This window comes from Cyprinus carpio, chromosome A5, assembly GCF_018340385.1.
Source record: "Cyprinus carpio isolate SPL01 chromosome A5, ASM1834038v1, whole genome shotgun sequence".
Classification (NCBI taxonomy): domain Eukaryota; kingdom Metazoa; phylum Chordata; class Actinopteri; order Cypriniformes; family Cyprinidae; genus Cyprinus; species Cyprinus carpio.
The window spans coordinates 29,431,467-29,451,300 of NC_056576.1; the positions used below are offsets into that span (position 1 = coordinate 29,431,467).

General features: G+C 36.8%; 1 protein-coding gene across 1 annotated transcript; it reads left to right on the forward strand.

The window, feature by feature from the left end:
* Positions 1-14,648: 14,648 nt before the first annotated feature.
* LOC109096389 (PR domain zinc finger protein 12-like) lies at positions 14,649-19,012 on the forward strand. Its single transcript, XM_042756809.1, has 5 exons — positions 14,649-15,092; positions 16,806-16,996; positions 17,097-17,252; positions 17,792-17,906; positions 18,055-19,012. The coding sequence occupies exons 1-5, from the start codon at positions 14,873-14,875 to the stop codon at positions 18,477-18,479; spliced, it is 1,107 nt and encodes a 368-aa protein (XP_042612743.1). The 5' UTR covers positions 14,649-14,872; the 3' UTR covers positions 18,480-19,012.
* Positions 19,013-19,834: the final 822 nt, after the last annotated feature.

Genomic DNA, 19,834 nt, shown 5'->3' on the forward strand with positions numbered 1-19,834 from the left:
AGTTCTATAAATACTGATGAGTAAAATATGTTGCCAATTATTGCATTAAATTGATGCCACATTTAAAGAGAATGTGTAATTATTGTTGTTGTTGTTGTTGTTTAAAAGTACAAGATACTGTAGAGCTGTTAAGGAACCAGAAATGAATCTGTTCAGTTGTTTTTTTCCCATCATTGCCTCTAAGCACTGGTGCACCCTAACAGTCACATTCTGTTAACTACTACATCTCACTCTCACTATGTTGATAAGTCATCACCATGCAAGAGCAGGTAATGTGATAATCCCCTCACATTCACACACACACGCATGCCACTACAGTAAGAATGCATCTCTTATCTGTCTTATCGTTCCAATCAGTGACATTTGGACCTACAGGCCAGGTGTGTGACCAGAGCAGGTCTTGGGTCACCTCTATCACTCTGAGGGGTCAGAGGAGGAGATGCATTGAGCTCATTCACTTCGGTTCTGGGGTTGGATTTCGGGCCGTCAAGGTGCAAGTCAGGCTTCCTCAATGAGGATCACCTGTCAGACATGCTGAGAAGGCCATTGTGTAGCTGAAAGTGAATTCCCTCCTCCAGAAATAGAAATTATAACGTAATGAGTTACTTGTTGCTAATTGGGTATTACATTTCAGTATTCATACTGTAATCCATTTGTATTCTGTAATTTCTGATGGATCATTTGAGATGCTTCTGCAGTGTTCTCAACCTTTTTGACATACATACATGCTGGGTAGTAATTGATTACTGATTACATGTAATCTGGATTACATAATCAGATTCCAAAAATGAAGTACTCGTAATTAGATTAAATTACATTTTAAAATATTCGTAATCAGACAACAGTTACTTTTTTATTGATTGCATGATTGTATGATTACACACAATAGCAATAAAATAGTCATAATTCATTGATTCTCCATAATTCCTCTTTTTTATCTTTTAAACGTTCCTTTCTTAAGTAGCCTACCACTTAGATAGATTCAGAAAGTCTTCCAGTTTTGTGGACAGTCACAAAAGACCTGTTAGTGGTCAAGTGGCTTTAATTACACGGACAAATGAGAGGCCACTTAAAATTCAACCACTGGATTTACAAAAATAATTTCAGTCAACAACTGATTCATGAAAACATACATTTTTATTTGAGTTATCAAGTATTTGCAGGTTTTGACAAGTTTGAATGATTTAAAATTATCCACTTATTTATTAAAGTCATTCATTTCATTTATTAAATTCTTGCAAATCCCTACATCTTGTGCCTTACCTCAATTGATCTCCACAAATATATATATATATATATATATATATATATATATATATATATATATATATATATATATATATTGAGTGAAGTATAAAATGCAAGTATGCCATCATAAAAAAGCCCTCAACATGAGCACTTATAAATCCCTGATATTTACCAATGTTTTAAATTTATTTAAATCCTCTTAAAATCATTTTACGTAATGTGTGCTCGGCACTCAAAGACAAACAGTAAAAAGTGACAGTTGGTATGCAGAGATTTTTATTTGTCTGGCCATGCTGGAGGCCTTTCAGCAGAAATGCAAAAAGGACCTCGAAATGGCAAACAGTTGAAGAAGGGAGAGTCTGGGTAATACAGGGGTTTGTCAATTCTTGCACCACTTGTCCTGTTGACAGAAAGAGAGAAAGAGATCTTAAATATCCAAAGAGAAATGGGAAGAGGTTTTAAGTTAGCCGTGAGTGACATACACTATTGTGCGATATGATGGCACTGATCTTTTCATCTATGATCCCCAGTCCCTGAATTATTTCCTATTGTAGTAAAATAGACTCCATGGGAGGAGGGAGCGGGGATGAATGAGGAACCATGCCATAATGTCTGTGAAAGTTCAGTGAAGTATCCACTGGATTAAATTAAGACTGAGCTCAGTTTGGGGACAAAAATGTTCAAGTCGTGATGAAGGAATCACGATGGGTTTCAAAGCCGAGATTATACACACAGCCAAAATCCTTTCAGAGAGTCTACTGTAGACATTCCTGAACAGCAAGCATCTCAAAGCTCTCCTAAAATCTTATTTACATATTTTTGCAAGCTTTTTTTTTTCAGATGTATTCTCTCACATAGTCAAAATGGTAAAATGAGCAGTTTAGATAGATGTTCCAGGTTAAATACTACTCTTTTATCTGCTGATTGACACTGAAAATAATGCAACAGCGAACAATTCATTCTCAATAGCAAACTCAATATGGCATCATAGACTCTCTTGAAAGTTTTTTTTATCAACATTTTTTACAAACTGATATTAATTTTAGAGATAATCAGCTGCACATTCTTTCTGACACATTCTTTTAGTATGTTTTATAATTTATTAAACTGCATGTCCATGTTGAGATTCAATAATACAATTTTTTTTTTTTTTTTTTTTACGCTACTCAGAGATTCTGTGCCAATTCCTTTATGGGATAACTAGGATGGTTTTGCTGACACCTGGAAGCATTTGAATTAATTTTTAGGATGAAGAATTTTGTTAATGTTTGGCACATTGCGTCTTTGGCACATTCATCCGTTTATTGTTCAGTTGTTAATTTTAATATTCACAAAGATTCATTACCCACTGCCAAAAATGAAAGACAAGGAAGGATAAGATATTATCAGCTAGCTCTTCAGTCTATGAGTATTAGGGAGAGTCTGTCTTGTATTCTGAATCCACTGTTGCACTGAACACCCAACTGATATTCTTTTATAGAAAATATTGACGTAGCCATTTCATACCATTTTCATCAGATCTGTCCTGGATCATTACACTTTCAGTTTGGTGTTTTGGCATGACAGCTATGGAATTTGTTTTTGCATTAAGAGAGATGAAAAGTTAGATTAACTTACAATATTGTCCAATAATCTCTTGATCGGTCTCTCATCATCTATTTCTCTCATTCTGCTTTCATAGTGGGTAACCAGCTTGAGACGGTACAAATGAAACCTACTTAATTTACCCAATGTATTGATAAGCTGATTTCAGTAGAGTCATTTTATGAATTCCTATCACTCATCAAAACACATACGGAGAATCTCATTGTTCAACCTTCTAAACACGTACCTAAATGATTCTGTTTCACCATTGATTATAATTACTCTCTAAACTGGCTCATATGTACTGAACTGTGTATTGCTGTTTTTTACTATGAGGTCAGGAACTTCCTTTTCTAAGTAACATTTTATTAAATTGACTTTCTAGCAGAAAAAGGCTTGAGAGGACTGAAAAGGTTTTATGATGTTAATTCTTCCTGTAGAGCTTCAATATTTTCCCAATTCAAGAAATTCATTTTAAGTTTTATAATGAGGACTATACACATGGGTGGCCAGTATGTGTGTGTGTATCTTTGTCTCTTACTCTCTCTCTCCCACTCTCTCTCTCTCTCTCTCTCTCAGACTTTCATTCTCTTTCTCTCAGCTCATGTATATATGGCTTTTAAAAGTACCATTTGCTCCCGACGTAAAGTGCTTAATGAAGGGGATAATGCATGAAAAGTAATGTGACATTAATTGTTTGAGGTTGATAATAACAGCCCTCAATCATCTAGAAGATTGCTTCAGGCTTTAAATGAAAGCCGTTTTCAAGGCGATGGACTCGAATGAGTGAATGACAGAGTCAAATTAGTTGATTTGCCATTCATGTACACTCTATTGCCTGCTATTTAAAAGTCATTGACCATTTAGGGATGGGCCAGTGGTCACAGTGAGTGTGCAGTGAGTGGTGGTGGCCATGTGTGTGTTGGAAGGCAGGGATGGTTGGATGGGCAGAAGCTCCAACTATGAAAGTTAAGAAAAAATGTCAAGCACCTTCTGTGTGGAAGTGAATGGGACAAATAGACCTGGTTTTAGAGGGCCCCATCCTTGCATTAACATAAGAAACAGGCCAATATGGCTGGAAGTCAGCCGGTCTGGGTGCTGTCAGCAGTTCTTTTCACTGAGGTGATTAATGTCTTTAGGATACTGCACACAGCCAGCGCTGTGCTGGACCCACCCTCGTCAGACTGCCATGCTTGTTGGGCGCTCTAGTTTGGAATGGAAGTCTTTGAATCGGAGTCAAGAATATTTGATTTGAAGCACACATTCAAAGCATTCGGGGTGTTGTAGATGATCTTCATTGTTGTCGTGATAATGCAAACCTAGAGGTAGCTCAACTGGTAGCACGTTGCTCTGACAGCACCATGGTCGCGGGTTCCATTCCCAGGGAAGTCATGAACTGCTAAAATGTGCTTTTGCACAAAGCCTCTGCCAAATCCTCAAAACGGATCGCCTTCGCACATAGCCGAATCCTCGTGAACAGACTGATTTTGTGACTTAGCCATGTGACATTCCTTCACGCAGATGTCCACCCAGCCTCCCTTCTTTTGTGGCACCCCTAACCTGCTTCATTGAGAGTCTCTTATTATGTCCTCTTGCCAAGGCCCACTCTATGAATTGAATAGTCGGTGTCTTTATTTCTCTCATTCTCTGTAGACTGTAGACCTCATAATGGCTTCATTAATGCAGAAGTTGCATTTGGTTGACAATGGGTTAATGGCCTGAGGGTAGTCTATTGGCACTGGGAGAAGGCCAACAGGAGGAGGAGGCTTTTTTTACAGCCCTTTCAGTGTAAGGTTACCCTGGGTCGACTGTGTGTCACCCAAAAGTGAACAAACATGTAATTGATGTTCGGACATCTCTGGCCGACTCTTTTCGCACCTCGTCCGTTGGAGAGGGAATCCAATTCATGAATATGCACAATCTGCTGAAAAAGCTGAAAAAGGGGCGCTCCTGGATTTTTTCCCTATATAACCCCTGTTTTGCTTGTAGTTGAAATGCAACCCCCACACATAGGTCGTGATGGGGGTGGTATACGCTGCTGGTGTTCTTGAAATGGTCTTTTTCCTCCAGGCTGGGACCACTGTCTGTTTTTGTCTCTGATTTTCATGGATGTTAGTGGAAAATGCCAAGAGGAGTTACAGGCCTTTTATTAGGCCGTGTTGGAACAGAAACACTTAACGCTCTTTTTATATTCACCTTTGCATAACAACCAGCAGCAATTTGTAGAATGAAGCAATGCATGCCAATGAATGCCAAGAGGATGCCCTGGTGACTCTTTTTAAAAATGGACATAGGTAGATAAGTTATATTCCAAATAAATTTGGATTTGGAAATTGGGTTAAGTTAATCGGGTAACATGGGTTAAAATTAGGTTTAGGGGTAGGTTCAGGGTTAGTACCTAGTTATTACCCAGTTATTGTAATTGCTATAATAAGTACATAGTCTGAACAGGACTGTAAAATAAAGTGCTTCTGACAAATTAATTTAATATATATATATATATATATATATATATATATATATATATATATATTAAATATAACTCACATTTATGTCAAATTAGTTTAAAAAAAATACCAATACCATACCTGAAATTACCATAAAACATTAAAACAACACGCAAGTTCAAATCTAAAAGAAAAAGCATTTCTAAACCATATAGACATTTTTTTAAGTCCAGGTTTTCTTTTGGAGCAATATTTTTGTGTGTGCTTTATTATACTCTGTGTTATTTTAAAACAATCAGTTTTTCTGTGTTCAGTGATAGAATTTAATTTGATATTATGTTATAACTTTTACTATGATTTCTATTCCTATTTTATCATCATGTTTCTGCTTGTGTAGGGGACAGGACACTGGAAACTAACAAGTAACTAGGTGTCTGTAACTTGCTGTAGTTATAGCTACGCAGTTTTGTGATGCTGTTTGCAAATGTTTATTGGAAACACAAGATCATCAAACTATGTTTGTAGTAATGCTTTTGGAAAATGCACCCCTGGTCAGGATATCTAATTAACAGAGCAGGGATTTGACAGTGCTAGAGTGTTTACACTTTTTAGGAAAATTAAACTTTGAATGGCTTATAGTTGTCTCTGCATATTAAACATTTGTTTAAAATGTATTTTGTTAAAGTGAAATCAAAACCAAAAAGTATATGGTTTTGAGAAAACATTGACTACTCATAAAAGTTTTTAAATCAAAGCATTGATGGTTCCAAGAACCTTTAACATCCATGGAGCCTTTCCATTAGACAAAAGTTTTTGTACACACTCAAAAATAAAAAATAAAAAAACACTTTGATGAACAGATCTTAAAATAACCATGTTTTTCTTAGTGTGAAGAATATTTTAATAATCTAAAGAACCTTTTTCCACTATAAAGAACCTTTTGTAGAATGGAAAGGGTTATATGGATGAAAAATGTCCTTCATGGAACCATAGATGTCAATAAAGGACCATTATTTTTAAGAGTGTAGTGGAAAAACATTCTTTGGATTATTACTGTAAATCAGACTTTTTAAAATAAAGTTTTTTTGTAAGAACTGCTGACTGAAAGGTTCTCTGGGAACCCAAATTGGTTCGCTGTGATATCTGCCTTTATTTTTAAGAATATTTAGATAATTCAATTCAATTCGATTCAAGTTTATTTGTATAGTGCTTTTTACGATACAAATCATTGCAAAGCAACTTTACAGAAAATTAAGTTTCTACAATATTTAGTAGTAGCTTATCAGTGGTGACTGTCAGTTCATGTGCATACGGCAGAAATGTTCAGAAAAATCAATAAAAGACATAAACAGACGATTAACACTATTAACAGCAATTATGCAATCAAACTTATAGCAAAATGTGGTAGTTCTGTATGTTGTCTCTGGGTTAGCTTCATCTGAAGTCCTCTGAGGGGTTGGCATCATCTCTTCTAAGGTGTTCTGGATCCAGACTGGAGCTTGTGTAAATCCTAGTTACATCCCGTGGCAAAACAGAGAAACAAATAGAGACATAATTAGCGTAGCTGCTGTTCCAGCCAAGTAAAATTAATTAGTTTAACCCAAGCTAAAGAATAATAATGCACATTTGATCAGATATAACTGCAGTCCAAAATTATGAGATGAATTATTTGAATGCTTGGCCAAAGAGGTGTGTTTTTAATCTAGATTTAAACAGAGGAAGTCTGTCTGAACCCCGAACATTATCAGGAAGGCTATTCCAGAGTTTGGGAGCCAAATGCAAAAAATGCTCTACCTCCTTTAGTGGACTTTGCTATCCTAGGTACTATCAAAAGTCCAGCGTTTTGTGACCTTAGGGAGCGTGATGGGTTGTAGCGTGGTAGAAAACTAGTTAGGTACGCAGGAGCTAAGCCATTAAGGGCCTTATAAGTAAGTAATAATATTTTGTAACTGATACGGAACTTAATAGGTAGCCAGTGCAGAGACTGTAAAATTCTTGACCTGGTAAGGACTCTAGCCACTGCATTTTGGACTACCTGTATCTTGGATGGAAGAATGCTGTTTTTGTAACATGGGAAATATGATTTTCAAAAGACAAGTTACTGTCTAATATAATACTCTAGGATGGAAGAATGCTGTTTTTGTAACATGGGAAATATGATTTTCAAAAGACAAGTTACTGTCTAATATAATACCCAGATTTTTGACAGTAGAGGAAGTAACAGTACATCCGTCTAATTGCAAATTGTAATCTACGGGATTCTGTGTAATGTTTTCTGGTTCAATAAGTAATATCTCTGTCTTATCTGAATTTAATAGGAGAAAATTACTGGTCATCCAATCTTTTACATTTTTAACACACTCTGTTAGCTTAGATAATTTTGAAGTTTCACCTGGTCTTGTTGAGATATATAGTTGAGTATCATCAGCATAACAGTGGAAACTAATCCCGTATTTTCTAATGATATTACCAAGGGGCAACATGTATATTGAAAATAGCAGAGGACCTAGGACAGATCCTTGTGGCACTCCATATTTTACTGGCGATAAATGAGATGACTCCCCATTTAGATAAACAAAGTGGTAGCGATCAGACAGGTAGGATCTAAACCATCTTAAAGCCTGCCCTTGGATACCTGTATAGTTTTGTAATCTATCTATGAGTATGTTGTGATCTATGGTGTCGAACGCGCAGCACTAAGATCAAGTAAAACTAGCAATGAGATGCAGCCTTGATCTGACGCAAGAAGCAAGTCATTTGTAATTTTAACAAGTGCAGTTTCTGTGCTATGATGGGGCCTGAAACCCGACTGAAATTCTTCATAGAGATCATTTTTTGCAGGTAGGAGCACAATTGAGCAGACACAACTTTTTCTAAAATTTTAGACATAAATGGAAGATTTGAAATGGGTCTGTAATTTGCCAGTTCACTAGGATCTAGTTGTGGTTTCTTAATAAGAGGCTTAATAACCGCCAAGATAAAAGCAAGCATGTATCCTTCTGTCTTAATGCCTAGCTCATTATGTGCGAGGCATCTGCGGTCAGACTGATGATGATGTCAGCCATCAAGTCTTTACCAGTAATTACACATCAGATGGCAACAACTTAAAATTGATGTCCTATGCATGAGCACTAAGTGGCCATTTTAAAAGTTTGATACAGGAAGCCGAGAGAAAGGCCGTGTTATGAGGGTGTCAGCATGGGAATTGCCAGGGCAGCTGGCAATAGACACCCATAGATAGCCCATTGCCAAAAGCACATTTGGCATCAGTAGCAAACGAGTAATTATTGGGTAATGACCCAGAAGGTGTCCCTTAATTGAATAGTGCAAGTAGGGAGAGTGGTGCCACACCGTAATAAAAGCAGATGGATTATTTCAGGAAGTATCTTCTTAAGTGGAAGGGTAAATACTGATGAGCCTGCATTTATTTCTCTGACCTTTAGATAGATAACCACTGATTAAAAATTTAGGCTCTAGTGGGAGAAGAGGTTTTTGCTTTTACTTTTTGCTTTTTTCTGACCATAATTGGCCTCTATCCACTACAGTCTTAATTCTTAAATGCATTAGTCACAAAATTGACATGTGCAGGGAGAAAAAAAAAACTTTAGGAAAAGCTGTAAGTGGACTATTGTGTGGACTAAAAGGTCTTTTGTTTTGAGATCATTTGATGCAGTGACATTTTTCCCAGCAAAATGTCAAGATCACTCTAATGACTACAATGCCCAAGTGTGGTATGGCTTTTTCTCCCTTTTTGCAAAATGGGTGTTTTAGGTGAATTATGTAAATGCAGACATCAGTTAAAGCCATATTTACTTTTTACAAGCATTTACCTTTTCTTTTAATGCACTTTTCTCTCAAAGGAAATTGTGTGCTGGTGCCATCACTTATCTGCAAGAATGATGTGGGTCGTGTTTTATTGCCATCACATCTTCACATTTCGGATGTGTTGGGTCTTTACTGCTGCTTATCCTTGTACTCTCACCTTGAATTTTGTAAGTGTAACAGGTTCCTGTACAGTGTATCAAATGGGTCTCTGTGAATTGAAAACAATAAGTGGGGGCTTTATGTCTGTTAATGTTTGGGACCCCTCTCTTACCTACTATATTTATATGTATGTGGATATTTCTTAAAGTACGGAGCCCCGCACATGACATGCAAGAAAAAATAAATAAATCGTGCGCACGATTTACTAAATTGTTCCCTCGATGTACTAAAACGTGCGCACGATTTACTAATTCATTCCCTCAATGTACTAAATTGTGTCCACGATTTACTAATTTGTTCCCTCGATTTGCTAAATAGTGTCCACAATTTACTAATTTGTTCTCTCCATTTATAAATCGTGTACACAATTTAGCAAATCGAGGGAACGAATTAGTAAATCGTGCGGCAATTTATAAATCAAGGAAACGAAATAGTAAATCGTGCGCACGATCTAGCCTACTTTTTTTCCTGCATGCCATGTGCGGGGCTCCGTATTAAAGGGATAGTTCACCCAAAAATATACCTGTATGATTTTCCTTCTTCTATTGAATATAAAAGAAGGTAATCTGAGAAATTACTTTTTTGTTCATACAATGAAAGTCACCAAAATGGTTCCAGCATTCTTTAAAATATCTTCTTTTGTGTTCCACAGAAGAAAGAAGGTGATACTGGTTTGGAACAGCAAGACAGTGAGTAAATGATAACACAATTTCCATTATTTGAGTAAACTAAACCTTAATACTGTTGAAATAAACATAAAAATGTTTCGCTGTATTAACGGCATTTAATTAATTAGAACTGAATTAATAATTGCCAATTAAACAGGAAGGAAACAATTTGTCATTTTTATTTTATTGACATATCTGATCACAAATACACTGCTGTAAAAAAAAGGGAAAGAAAATAAAATAAAAACATGAGTAAGAATATTGTTCTTGACTCTCATAATTCCATTTTAAATACCTTCTTATTCAGACTTTAGAAACAGCAGAGCTACAGGCTTTGGTGGTTACTACTAGGATCCTTCACACTATGAACTTTGCCAAATCCGCTGTTGGTGCATATTGTGATTTCCACCCACCGGGAGACCTGTCTCTATCTCCCACTGCCTCTTTCAGAAGCTGTTTTTTTTTTTTTTTTTTTTTTTTTCTTCAAGTCTGCTTCTTTTCAGGTCATTCCGGTCTTTATTCCCATTACTGATAAGCTTTTAAAATCTACTCGGAAGAATCTACACTTCATTGATTGTTTATATTTTGAAATCTACTTTAGAGAATAGATAATACCAGGGCAAATGCCCTCATACAACACTTCAATCCACAGTTCACAGCCACTTTATAGAATAATCAATATGTATTGAGCACATAGAGATAAGTCAACAAATAATACAGTTACTAAAGCGGGAAGAAACTGCCATCATTAACACCAAATCACTGTCTGTGAGCATTTCAAGCATGCTGATTGGCTGATCAATGGAGCTACACAGGTACACTGCATCATGAATAAAAAATATCAAGGATTTTTGGAAGGTGCCTAGGCTTTCAATATTAATTAGTGAAAAGCTATTAAATCATTGGTTTTCAGTTGGCATGTACTGTCTCTGTGAAAATGTAAGAATTTCTTTCACCTGGATCTGTCCTGAATGTATTCTCTGTAAAAGAGTAAAATTAATCATCTATGTAGATACATACAGCATGTGCTCATCAAGAAATCTTAAGATACAAGGAAGAGCTTCACCTGACAATGCACAGTATTAATGAATAATAAGAGAAATATTGTAATTTCAATAATTATTATTATTATTATTAATAATAATAATAATAATAATAATAAAGTAGCATTTCTGCCATCTGCTTGTCACCTGTGGTACTCTGTTACCCAGCAGGAATTCACTTCCTCTCTCCCAATATCAAGCAAGTGTTAGAAATGTTGGAAAATAAAATAATTTATATCTATATTTATGAACACCTAAACAATTAAACTATAATAAATAAACAAAAAATAAATATACATATAAAAACAAAAAAATAATACTGTTATATATATATATATATATATATATATATATATATATATATATATATATATATATATATATATATATATATATATATATATATATATATATACTATTCTAACTAACTGTATTAATGTTTAGTTTTTAAATGTCTATTCATGTAAAACATATATATTACAGACAAATTGTGTCGATGATGGTTACATTAACGTCTGAGTTGTCACTAACGTCTTGTGTGTCTAGTTAATTCCAAATTATTTAAACACCAAACGATTAACGGAGTGATAATACAACCTGACACAAGTTTCACACTAGTCTATAACATATGGATGTTCTGTAGATCTCAGCTCAAACTGAAAGGGAAAATAATATTGGCAGCGCACTCTTTCAATTCCTGAACGCAATTTGAAGACCCACGCATTAAAACAAATTTTCTTTGCTTGTCAATGCTTGTGCAATCACAGACATTTGTCAATACTTTATTTATGGGACTATGTAACAGGTGGTGCTTATTTTTCTTTCTAAATGAATTATTTTACGAAACAAATAAAATCATTATATTGTCGATATTTGAAACATTGAGCTATTTGGATGACCAAAAAGCCTAATTAGTACGCCACAGTTCTGGACTCAAAACAGGCGTTTAATAATGTCTTGGATGAAACAGAAACATTTTCCTCTTCATCCAAGCGTCAATCTACATTAGCGGCGGCGAGCCAGATGCCTTGGTCCCTTAAATCTCTCCATGGAAATTGCGCACGTGCTCCTGCAATATCCATAGCTCCATAAGAGCTTTGATTTGCACTGTACGAACACAGACGATGAATATACATAATACTCGCGTGATATCTGCTCTTGGCCACGGTTTTCTTCCACCATTAGGTTACATTCCCATAAGCACTTGTGTGATGTGACTCGGCTTGTTCGCGTTTTCTGTTTGCTTTCCAGTCCCCCTCTGGTCTCTGTGCTCTATTCACTCTCTAGTCTCAGCTGGTCTAAGTGGGCCAAACCTGAAGAAAACTCTATTTTTGTTTTGTCTTCTCTCTCTTTCAAATAATCAGCCGTGTACCAAAAGTGTCCCTCTTGTTTTTACGCGTGCCAGTCACCTGCCGTCTGCCTCGCTCCTTCCCTTTCTCAAAGCTTGCTTTTCTTTTGACTTTCTGCGGTCTGGATCCCCAATGAGATTCGGATTGGGTACATATTGAGTCCTCTATTGTCCTTCAAGGGCTGTACTACGCTAATTAAATTTTATCCAGCCATATAAAAAACATTTCTCTCCTCCACGCTCCCAATTCAGCTTTCCAGCCCAAGTCCCCTCTTATTCCTTGCCCTAAAAAATCCAGTGTTCATTGAGTCAAATCAATAGAAAAACATTTGCAAATCTCCATTATTGTGGGATTTTTGTCTCCTTTCTGTTGTGATAAAAGCATCCTAGACGCGCGGGACAGACGAAGGCCATGAATGCAAAAGGCATTACGCGCAGCAGCAAGTTTCTTTATCACCCTGTTATTGAACTCACAATTATTTCCACGCCATTCTTAGCATCTGATTATTTCATAGAATATTGATTTGCCGTCTGTTAATTATCAACGCATGCTGTACAAGCTCTGTCGCCACTTGATAGGCTATGCAGCTTTTACATTAGTCAGTTACATAAACTTTCTTTTTTCTTCACCAGTTTAAAATCACTGGGGAAACTGTCCTTATCGACATATAGAAACGCACGTTGATAACTACAGTTATATCCTCCAAATCAATAATGAATACATGCAACAACAACAACAAAAGTTCAAATCGCATGCCAGTGTCACTGTACGTTACACCAAACTTACATTTCTTCAGATTATAATTTGTTTAAATTAAAAATTCTTGAGATATGATCTGGCAGTTCCATCACGATATTAAGATCAAAAGCCTAAAGTATTTCTATAATGAGAAAAACATTACTGCATCTCTCACCCCATGCAGGCTACGTTTGCCCTTATTTATGAAACCAATAATAGTGCAATAAAAACAAATCAAATCTGTACTTGAGCAAATCCAAATTCAGCAGGGAGTGTGAAACTCCTGATGAAAAAGAAAAGGCGGGGGAGGGGTGGGGTGTTGTAGCAGCTGTTGAGTCCTAATCTTTTTTCTTGCCCTATCAGTCACCTATATTCTCTTCAGCGCTCTCCTCGCATCTCCCTTTGGAAGTTCCCCACTCACCAGACCCCATCCTTGTCCAGATTTTTTTTCGGGCCATCCCCTTGTACTTATCTCAAAGAAAAGAAGAGTGCATGGATGTCAAATTGCCCTCAAAAACACCATGAAAGATTGATTTGCAGCACTTTTCATTCAGCTGGCATTATTTTGAAGAGAGCTGAATAGGAAACCCGCAAGCCGGGGAAGGAATAAAGATGTCCTCCCTGTTGGAAAGGGGGGAAACTGCCCATTTTGTCTCAGTCCATCAACCCTGGAGAAAGAGGGGGAAAGGCAAGGGGCTATTCAGGAAAATAAGCCCATATACACCTCACACAATACTAAAAGACTTTAAATTAACATCCATGAATATTAAATTACTTCGGCCTGAAAAAGATTGAATAAAAGATATACTTGACCCAGACGGCTTTGCATATTTTCGTACTCCAAAGCACATCATTAAAAGCTATTCAGATTGTTTATGCGAATTTAATTTCGATATGAATACTGAGTTCTGTACATTTAACATTAATAGAAAAGAACAGAAACGTAATGTTTGTGCTTGTGTTCAGCCACATGTGCCATTAGATGGGAAATAACGCAATGTCCTATAATTAATGTGCGATATTTGTAATAAATCAATAATGAATTAATATAATTATTGATCTAATGATGAATGCTGTAGCTCAAAATGAAGAAAATAATTCGGTTCCACTCAGGAAGAAAATATATTGGTCAAAGTTAAAGACACAAAGGCCACTTTTTCTACATCACGATACTTATATGTCTTGGTTCTTGTTTTCTGGTATTTTCTTATATCTGACTGATATACTCGATATTGTCGGTTTCTCCTAGACAAACGAGATAAATCAGCTAACATATTTTAACCTGGGTCTTTTACTAAACTTAGAGGTCAAGTTTGCTTTTACGTTTTCCATGCCATAAGTGCTGCTGTTCCTCTCTCAGAAGCAAACAGCTGGAGCGGAGCTCACAGTGCTGAGATGGGGTTTGTTATTTTAGCCAAAACGCGGTTGTTGGATCCTGAACATCATCACACACACATCGCTCCCCATTCTTTTCCCACCCCCTCAGGAGTAGCCACTCAATAAAGAGGGTGGCGGTTGTTTTTTTCCTCTGGTTGAACAAGTCTTAAGAACACAAGGGGAGGGTCATTAATAACTAATTACCGTGGGTCAGACCTGACGCGTATAAAGCCCACCGGGACCTTGGAAAGGCGAAACATTCTCTCGACACTTAGCAAGAAGTGAGCATATTGACACTGCATTGGCCCCAGACTGATTCATCGATTACATTCGCTTTTTGCATCATAGATATTCGGTCTAAATTTAACAGCAAGGGGGTACTCTCTGATTTTTATCGCAGGGACATTAGTTAAGGGTTTCACATTTGGCTCATCATGGGTTCAGTGTTGCCTGCAGATGCTCTGGTTCTGAAGGTTGGATTTAAGCAGCAGACCCTGGCCATGTCCGACATCATCACATCAGACATCCTGCACAGTTTTCTCTACGGCCGCTGGAGGAACGTCCTGGGCGAACACCTATTCGAGGAGAAGACCAGCACTGTCAGTCCCAAAACTGCCTTCACCGCCGAGGTCCTGGCGCAGTCGTTCTCCGGAGGTGAGTCCGCAAGGTTTTCGTTGATTATGGGTTGCTTGTAAAGTTTTGAATATGTATATTTGCTATAGTATTTTAGTGTAAAGCAGTTTTCCCAATTTATTTTTACTGCAAATTTAATCTTATATGAAATTGCTGTAGAAGGTAAGGCAAGTTTTGTGTATGGCATGTTTTAAATAAATTAATTGTAATTAAATAGCCTAGTAATTAATTAAAAGTGCTTGAAATAGAGAAAAAAAAGTTAAATATATGTAAAAGTATATTGTAAAATAATGCAAAAGACAATTTATTAATTTAGTGGCTTATGACAATTAAAAAGGGGACAAAACTGAATTTAAATAATGATCAGTACAGCGCTTATTCAGAGACTGTACAGGTAAAAAAAAAAAAAAAAAAAAAAAAAAAAAAAATTCCTTCATGATTTCTCGCTGGAGCATGCAGGATGCGAATTGGGGATCTTAAAAGAATTTGTTCCTTTTACAGTAAAAATTTCAACGACATTTTAATAACCACAAAAGTTAGATAAAAGTTAGATAAAAGTCATAACCATAAAACCAGACGTGCGTGAATAGCCGCTTGCGCCTTCACCTGGAGATGTCAACAGTTGGTCAAGTTTTGGGATGTTTATTGAAAAGTCTAATTTGTGTTACTTTCCTACAAACTGTTTACTTATTGGAAGCTAATAATGTTATTACTGTTTTGTTTAAAACGTCTGTAGGACATTTGATGGCTAGCTTAATGTGCTAGTGGGGCCGAAAGACAATTCGGGTTGCGCGAGACGAACTTCAACAAAAAGATTAGTGGCAGAAATTTCTTCAAAAAAAAGTAAACCCTTTAAAATTCATTAAATAATTACAACAAGAATATATGCGAAATTAACATTTATTCTATATCATAAAATCGAGATTTAAGCGTTGCAAAGCCTACAGTCACTTACTGACCAAGTGAAACTTATTTAAATAAGGCTATTAAAATCATGAGGGTAAAGTTGTGCTTGACAGGAGAAAGTTGCCAGTGAGGCCAGAACGTTAGACAGAGAAAAGCCCGTCATTCATCAGCTCGGGACAGTCTCCACACCCCCGCTTCGACACTTTTCTCTCCTCTCAGGCGCATTTAAAGTTTTCCGTCCCGCTGTCAATATGCCGTGAAAGCTGATTCTACCGCTATTCACACCATGTCAAGCAGCTAATCTCCTTTTCTGCGTTTTGTCAGAAATTCCTGGGCCGTTTAAAGAAAGTTCTCTTCTCTTTCAGCACCCATTTAGTGCTACAATGTTTATGAAAGGATAATGAATACGGAATAGGGTATTTCTTGCCTATGAATATATAGCCTAGTCACATTTAAAGCGTAGAAAATTGCTGAATTCTTAAACGTAAAGACGCGTCTGACATTTATTTGTGTCTCGCCTGAAAGCCGCATTTGAAGTCTTACTGACTTGAATATATGACACATTGCGCGTTCCTTTATATGGGCCCAGAATAAAATATAATTGTTTTACAGTATAAAATATTGTTTAATGCATTTTGTTCCAAATTTACACTTACTGATTTCTATCTTTTTTTTTCTTTTAATGTAAATGTGCTTGCAAACAGGTAAATGTGCTTGCAAATTTATTTGTATTTTTATTTTTGTATTTGTTTCCTGGTTTTTATTAGTTATTTAAACTAAATGATCCAAATTTAACCTTCTACTTTATTTGCTGCTTTCTGTCTCCAGAGGTCCAGAAACTCTCCAGTTTAGTGCTGCCAAGTGAAGTCATCATTGCGCAGAGCTCAATCCCTGGAGAAGGACTTGGCATCTTCTCCAAGACCTGGATAAAAGCTGGCACCGAGATGGGTCCCTTCACAGGGAGGGTCATTTCACCTGAGCATGTGGATCTCTTCAAGAACAACAATCTCATGTGGGAGGTAAGCTACGTTCAACAGGTGTCACATGCATGGGCTCATTTTTTGGAGTTTATCCTCGTAAGAGTCAGAGATTCATGTTAAGCGTTTTTGTTGTCCTCAGGTTTTCAACGAAGATGGCACGGTGCGCTATTTCGTCGATGCCAGTCAAGAGGATCATCGCAGCTGGATGACTTACATCAAATGCGCGCGCAACGAGCAAGAACAGAACCTGGAGGTCGTGCAGATCGGAAGCAGCATATTTTACAAAGCAGTAGAGGTTCGTTTTATATAGGCCTACCTCTTGAAGCTTTCATAATTTAAATATATATATATATATATATATATAATATTTAGAATTACCATGTCGTTGCTATTTAACATCGTTTATATTCATTCAACTAAATTTTTATTTGTATTATTTCTATTTGATTTTATTAGGTTTTAGAGATTCTACTAGATTTTCTCAAGTAATTAAACTCTTTGATTTTGGTTAAAAATATAAAGAAACATAAAAATAAAGATAAATTAATAAAATATAGATAGATAGATAGATAGATAGATAGATAGATAGATAGATAGATAGATAGATAGATAGATAGATAGATAGATAGATAGATAGATTTTTAGATAGACATTTATCTATTATTTCTATTAAATATAAATTATTTAAATATTTATCATTTATTTATAATCTTATTTACTTAAGTAAAACTGTGATTTTACTCCCATATTTAGTATTAAGTACTATCAAAGTATTTTATTTATGCATTTATATTTATATGTATATTTATTTTATTTTTATTTTTGCATTAACAGACAATACCTCCGGATCAGGAATTGCTTGTGTGGTATGGAAATTCCCACAACACCTTCTTGGGTATCCCAGGAGTACCTGGCATAGAGGATGAACAGCAGAAGAATAAAAAAAATGGTGAGTAATTCAGTCACTTCAGGGCTTTGGGTGGGTTTCCTGATCTTTATCACTGCGCTACAATAGCCTTAGTTAAAACTCCCATTAGCATCTGTTTGAAGTCCCTGACCCTTCTGTATGCTGACCAAGCTCTCTCCTCTCCCCACAGATGAATTCCACCTGTGCGATGCCTCCTCCACTACAGCGCTCTCCGCCGCCAGCCGCATGCGATGCGTCATCTGCCACCGCGGCTTCAACTCCCGCAGTAACCTGCGCTCTCACATGCGCATACACACTCTGGACAAGCCTTTCGTCTGCCGTTTCTGCAACCGCCGCTTCAGCCAGTCCTCCACCCTCCGTAACCATGTGCGCCTCCACACAGGCGAGCGCCCCTACAAGTGCCATGTCTGCCAGAGCGCGTACTCCCAGTTGGCAGGTCTGCGGGCGCACCAGAAGAGTGCCAGGCACCGGCCAACCGGCACAGGGCCTTTAGTAGGGCTTCAGGCCCACTCGCCCCCTCCTCCACCACCTCAGCTGGCACAGGTTCCTCACCCGGCCTCACTGGTGCATCGCATACCCACCATGGTGCTATGAGAATGCATGAAGTGTCTTAGATGATTGCAGACTCACAGGCTGTTCTTCAGTGCTGCTGGCTCATGTGTAGAAGTATGTCTATGCCAAGCCCACCCTGAGTACCCTCGCCTTTAGCGGATGCTTTACAGTTCCGTAAAGGTGAAAAAGTTGTCAGATATGATGAACGCACCTGCAGAACTCAGTTATGACAGCACTGAAGTGAAAACGATGACAATGTAAGGGCTGTTTCGTATGTTCATGTTGAATTCATTGGCAGAACTACTGTTCACGCACTGATGGCTCTTTGTTCCGGCGGATATCTGCCACATTATATCTGATCAAACACTATCATTGAATTTGATCAGTAGTAAGTGTATCTTTTATTCGTGCATGCATTAGTATTGTTTTGTCCCATTCCACTAAGGATAAAGCTACATCACCCCATTCACTTTAGCCACTATGAAGGATCCACTGGGATCAAGCACCACTTAGTGACTGATTTGTGTCACTGCAGCCCAATCAGAGCAGTGGGTCACAAAGCATGTTTATTGTGAATGAACAATATGAAGTACAGTATGTAAAGGAATGTATATATGATTTGAAGATTTGCTCCCAAAAACATGGAATAGTCACTTTATCTGTGTATGTATGTAAAGCTTAAAGTATTATTACAAAACTTGGTTCTATTATATTATGTATACTATGTTTGCTTATATAAAATTATTTGGGTATTCACTTGCATGCTCAATAAATAATTAACAAATAATCTCATATTTTTGTTACTTTTCTTGCCATGATAATACATCTAAGCAGGGCTGTGAACAGGACGAAAAAATGTAAATGTCTGAAAAAATTTCCACCTAATTCAACTTAGAAACTTTAATCATATTGGCTGTACAAGTCATTTTAGCTCACTTTTTAAAACTGTCTTGTTGAATCTTGAATAACTTAAAAAATCACAGTTGAAACTGGTTAAATTATTTGATGAGTTTAAGTAATATATGTTGCCATCACTTACTTATCTTATTTTGTACAGTTAATGATACAAAATATCTATGTTGTCTTCTCTGAGAACCTGCAATGAGCACTTTTCAACATCTTGCCATAGTGGTTTTCTTTTTAAATGTGCACATTTTACTCAAATTCAGAAAATCATGACAAAAGTCAAGAGTCGGGTTGATGTCCAAAAGTTACTAGAATTGCACAATTATAAAACAACCCATGGAAGAAAAAAAAAACATCTTCATGAAATCCCCTTTTAGATGTAAATAGATCAGGGCTGAGTTTCCCAAAAGCTTCGTAAGCCTAAGAAGATAGTAAAAACGAGCGTACGACTGATCTTAATTTTGCGGTCTGTTTCACAAAAGCATCGTAAC

Excerpts from the sequence above, each read along its gene's own strand:
- LOC109096389 (XM_042756809.1), top strand. The coding sequence starts at position 14,873 with ATGGGTTCAGTGTTGCCTGCAGATGCTCTGGTTCTGAAGGTTGGATTT. Across the intron at positions 16,997-17,096 it reads ACAACAATCTCATGTGGGAG|GTTTTCAACGAAGATGGCAC; the intron begins GTAAGCTACGTT and ends TGTTGTCCTCAG. Across the intron at positions 17,907-18,054 it reads GCAGAAGAATAAAAAAAATG|ATGAATTCCACCTGTGCGAT; the intron begins GTGAGTAATTCA and ends CTCTCCCCACAG.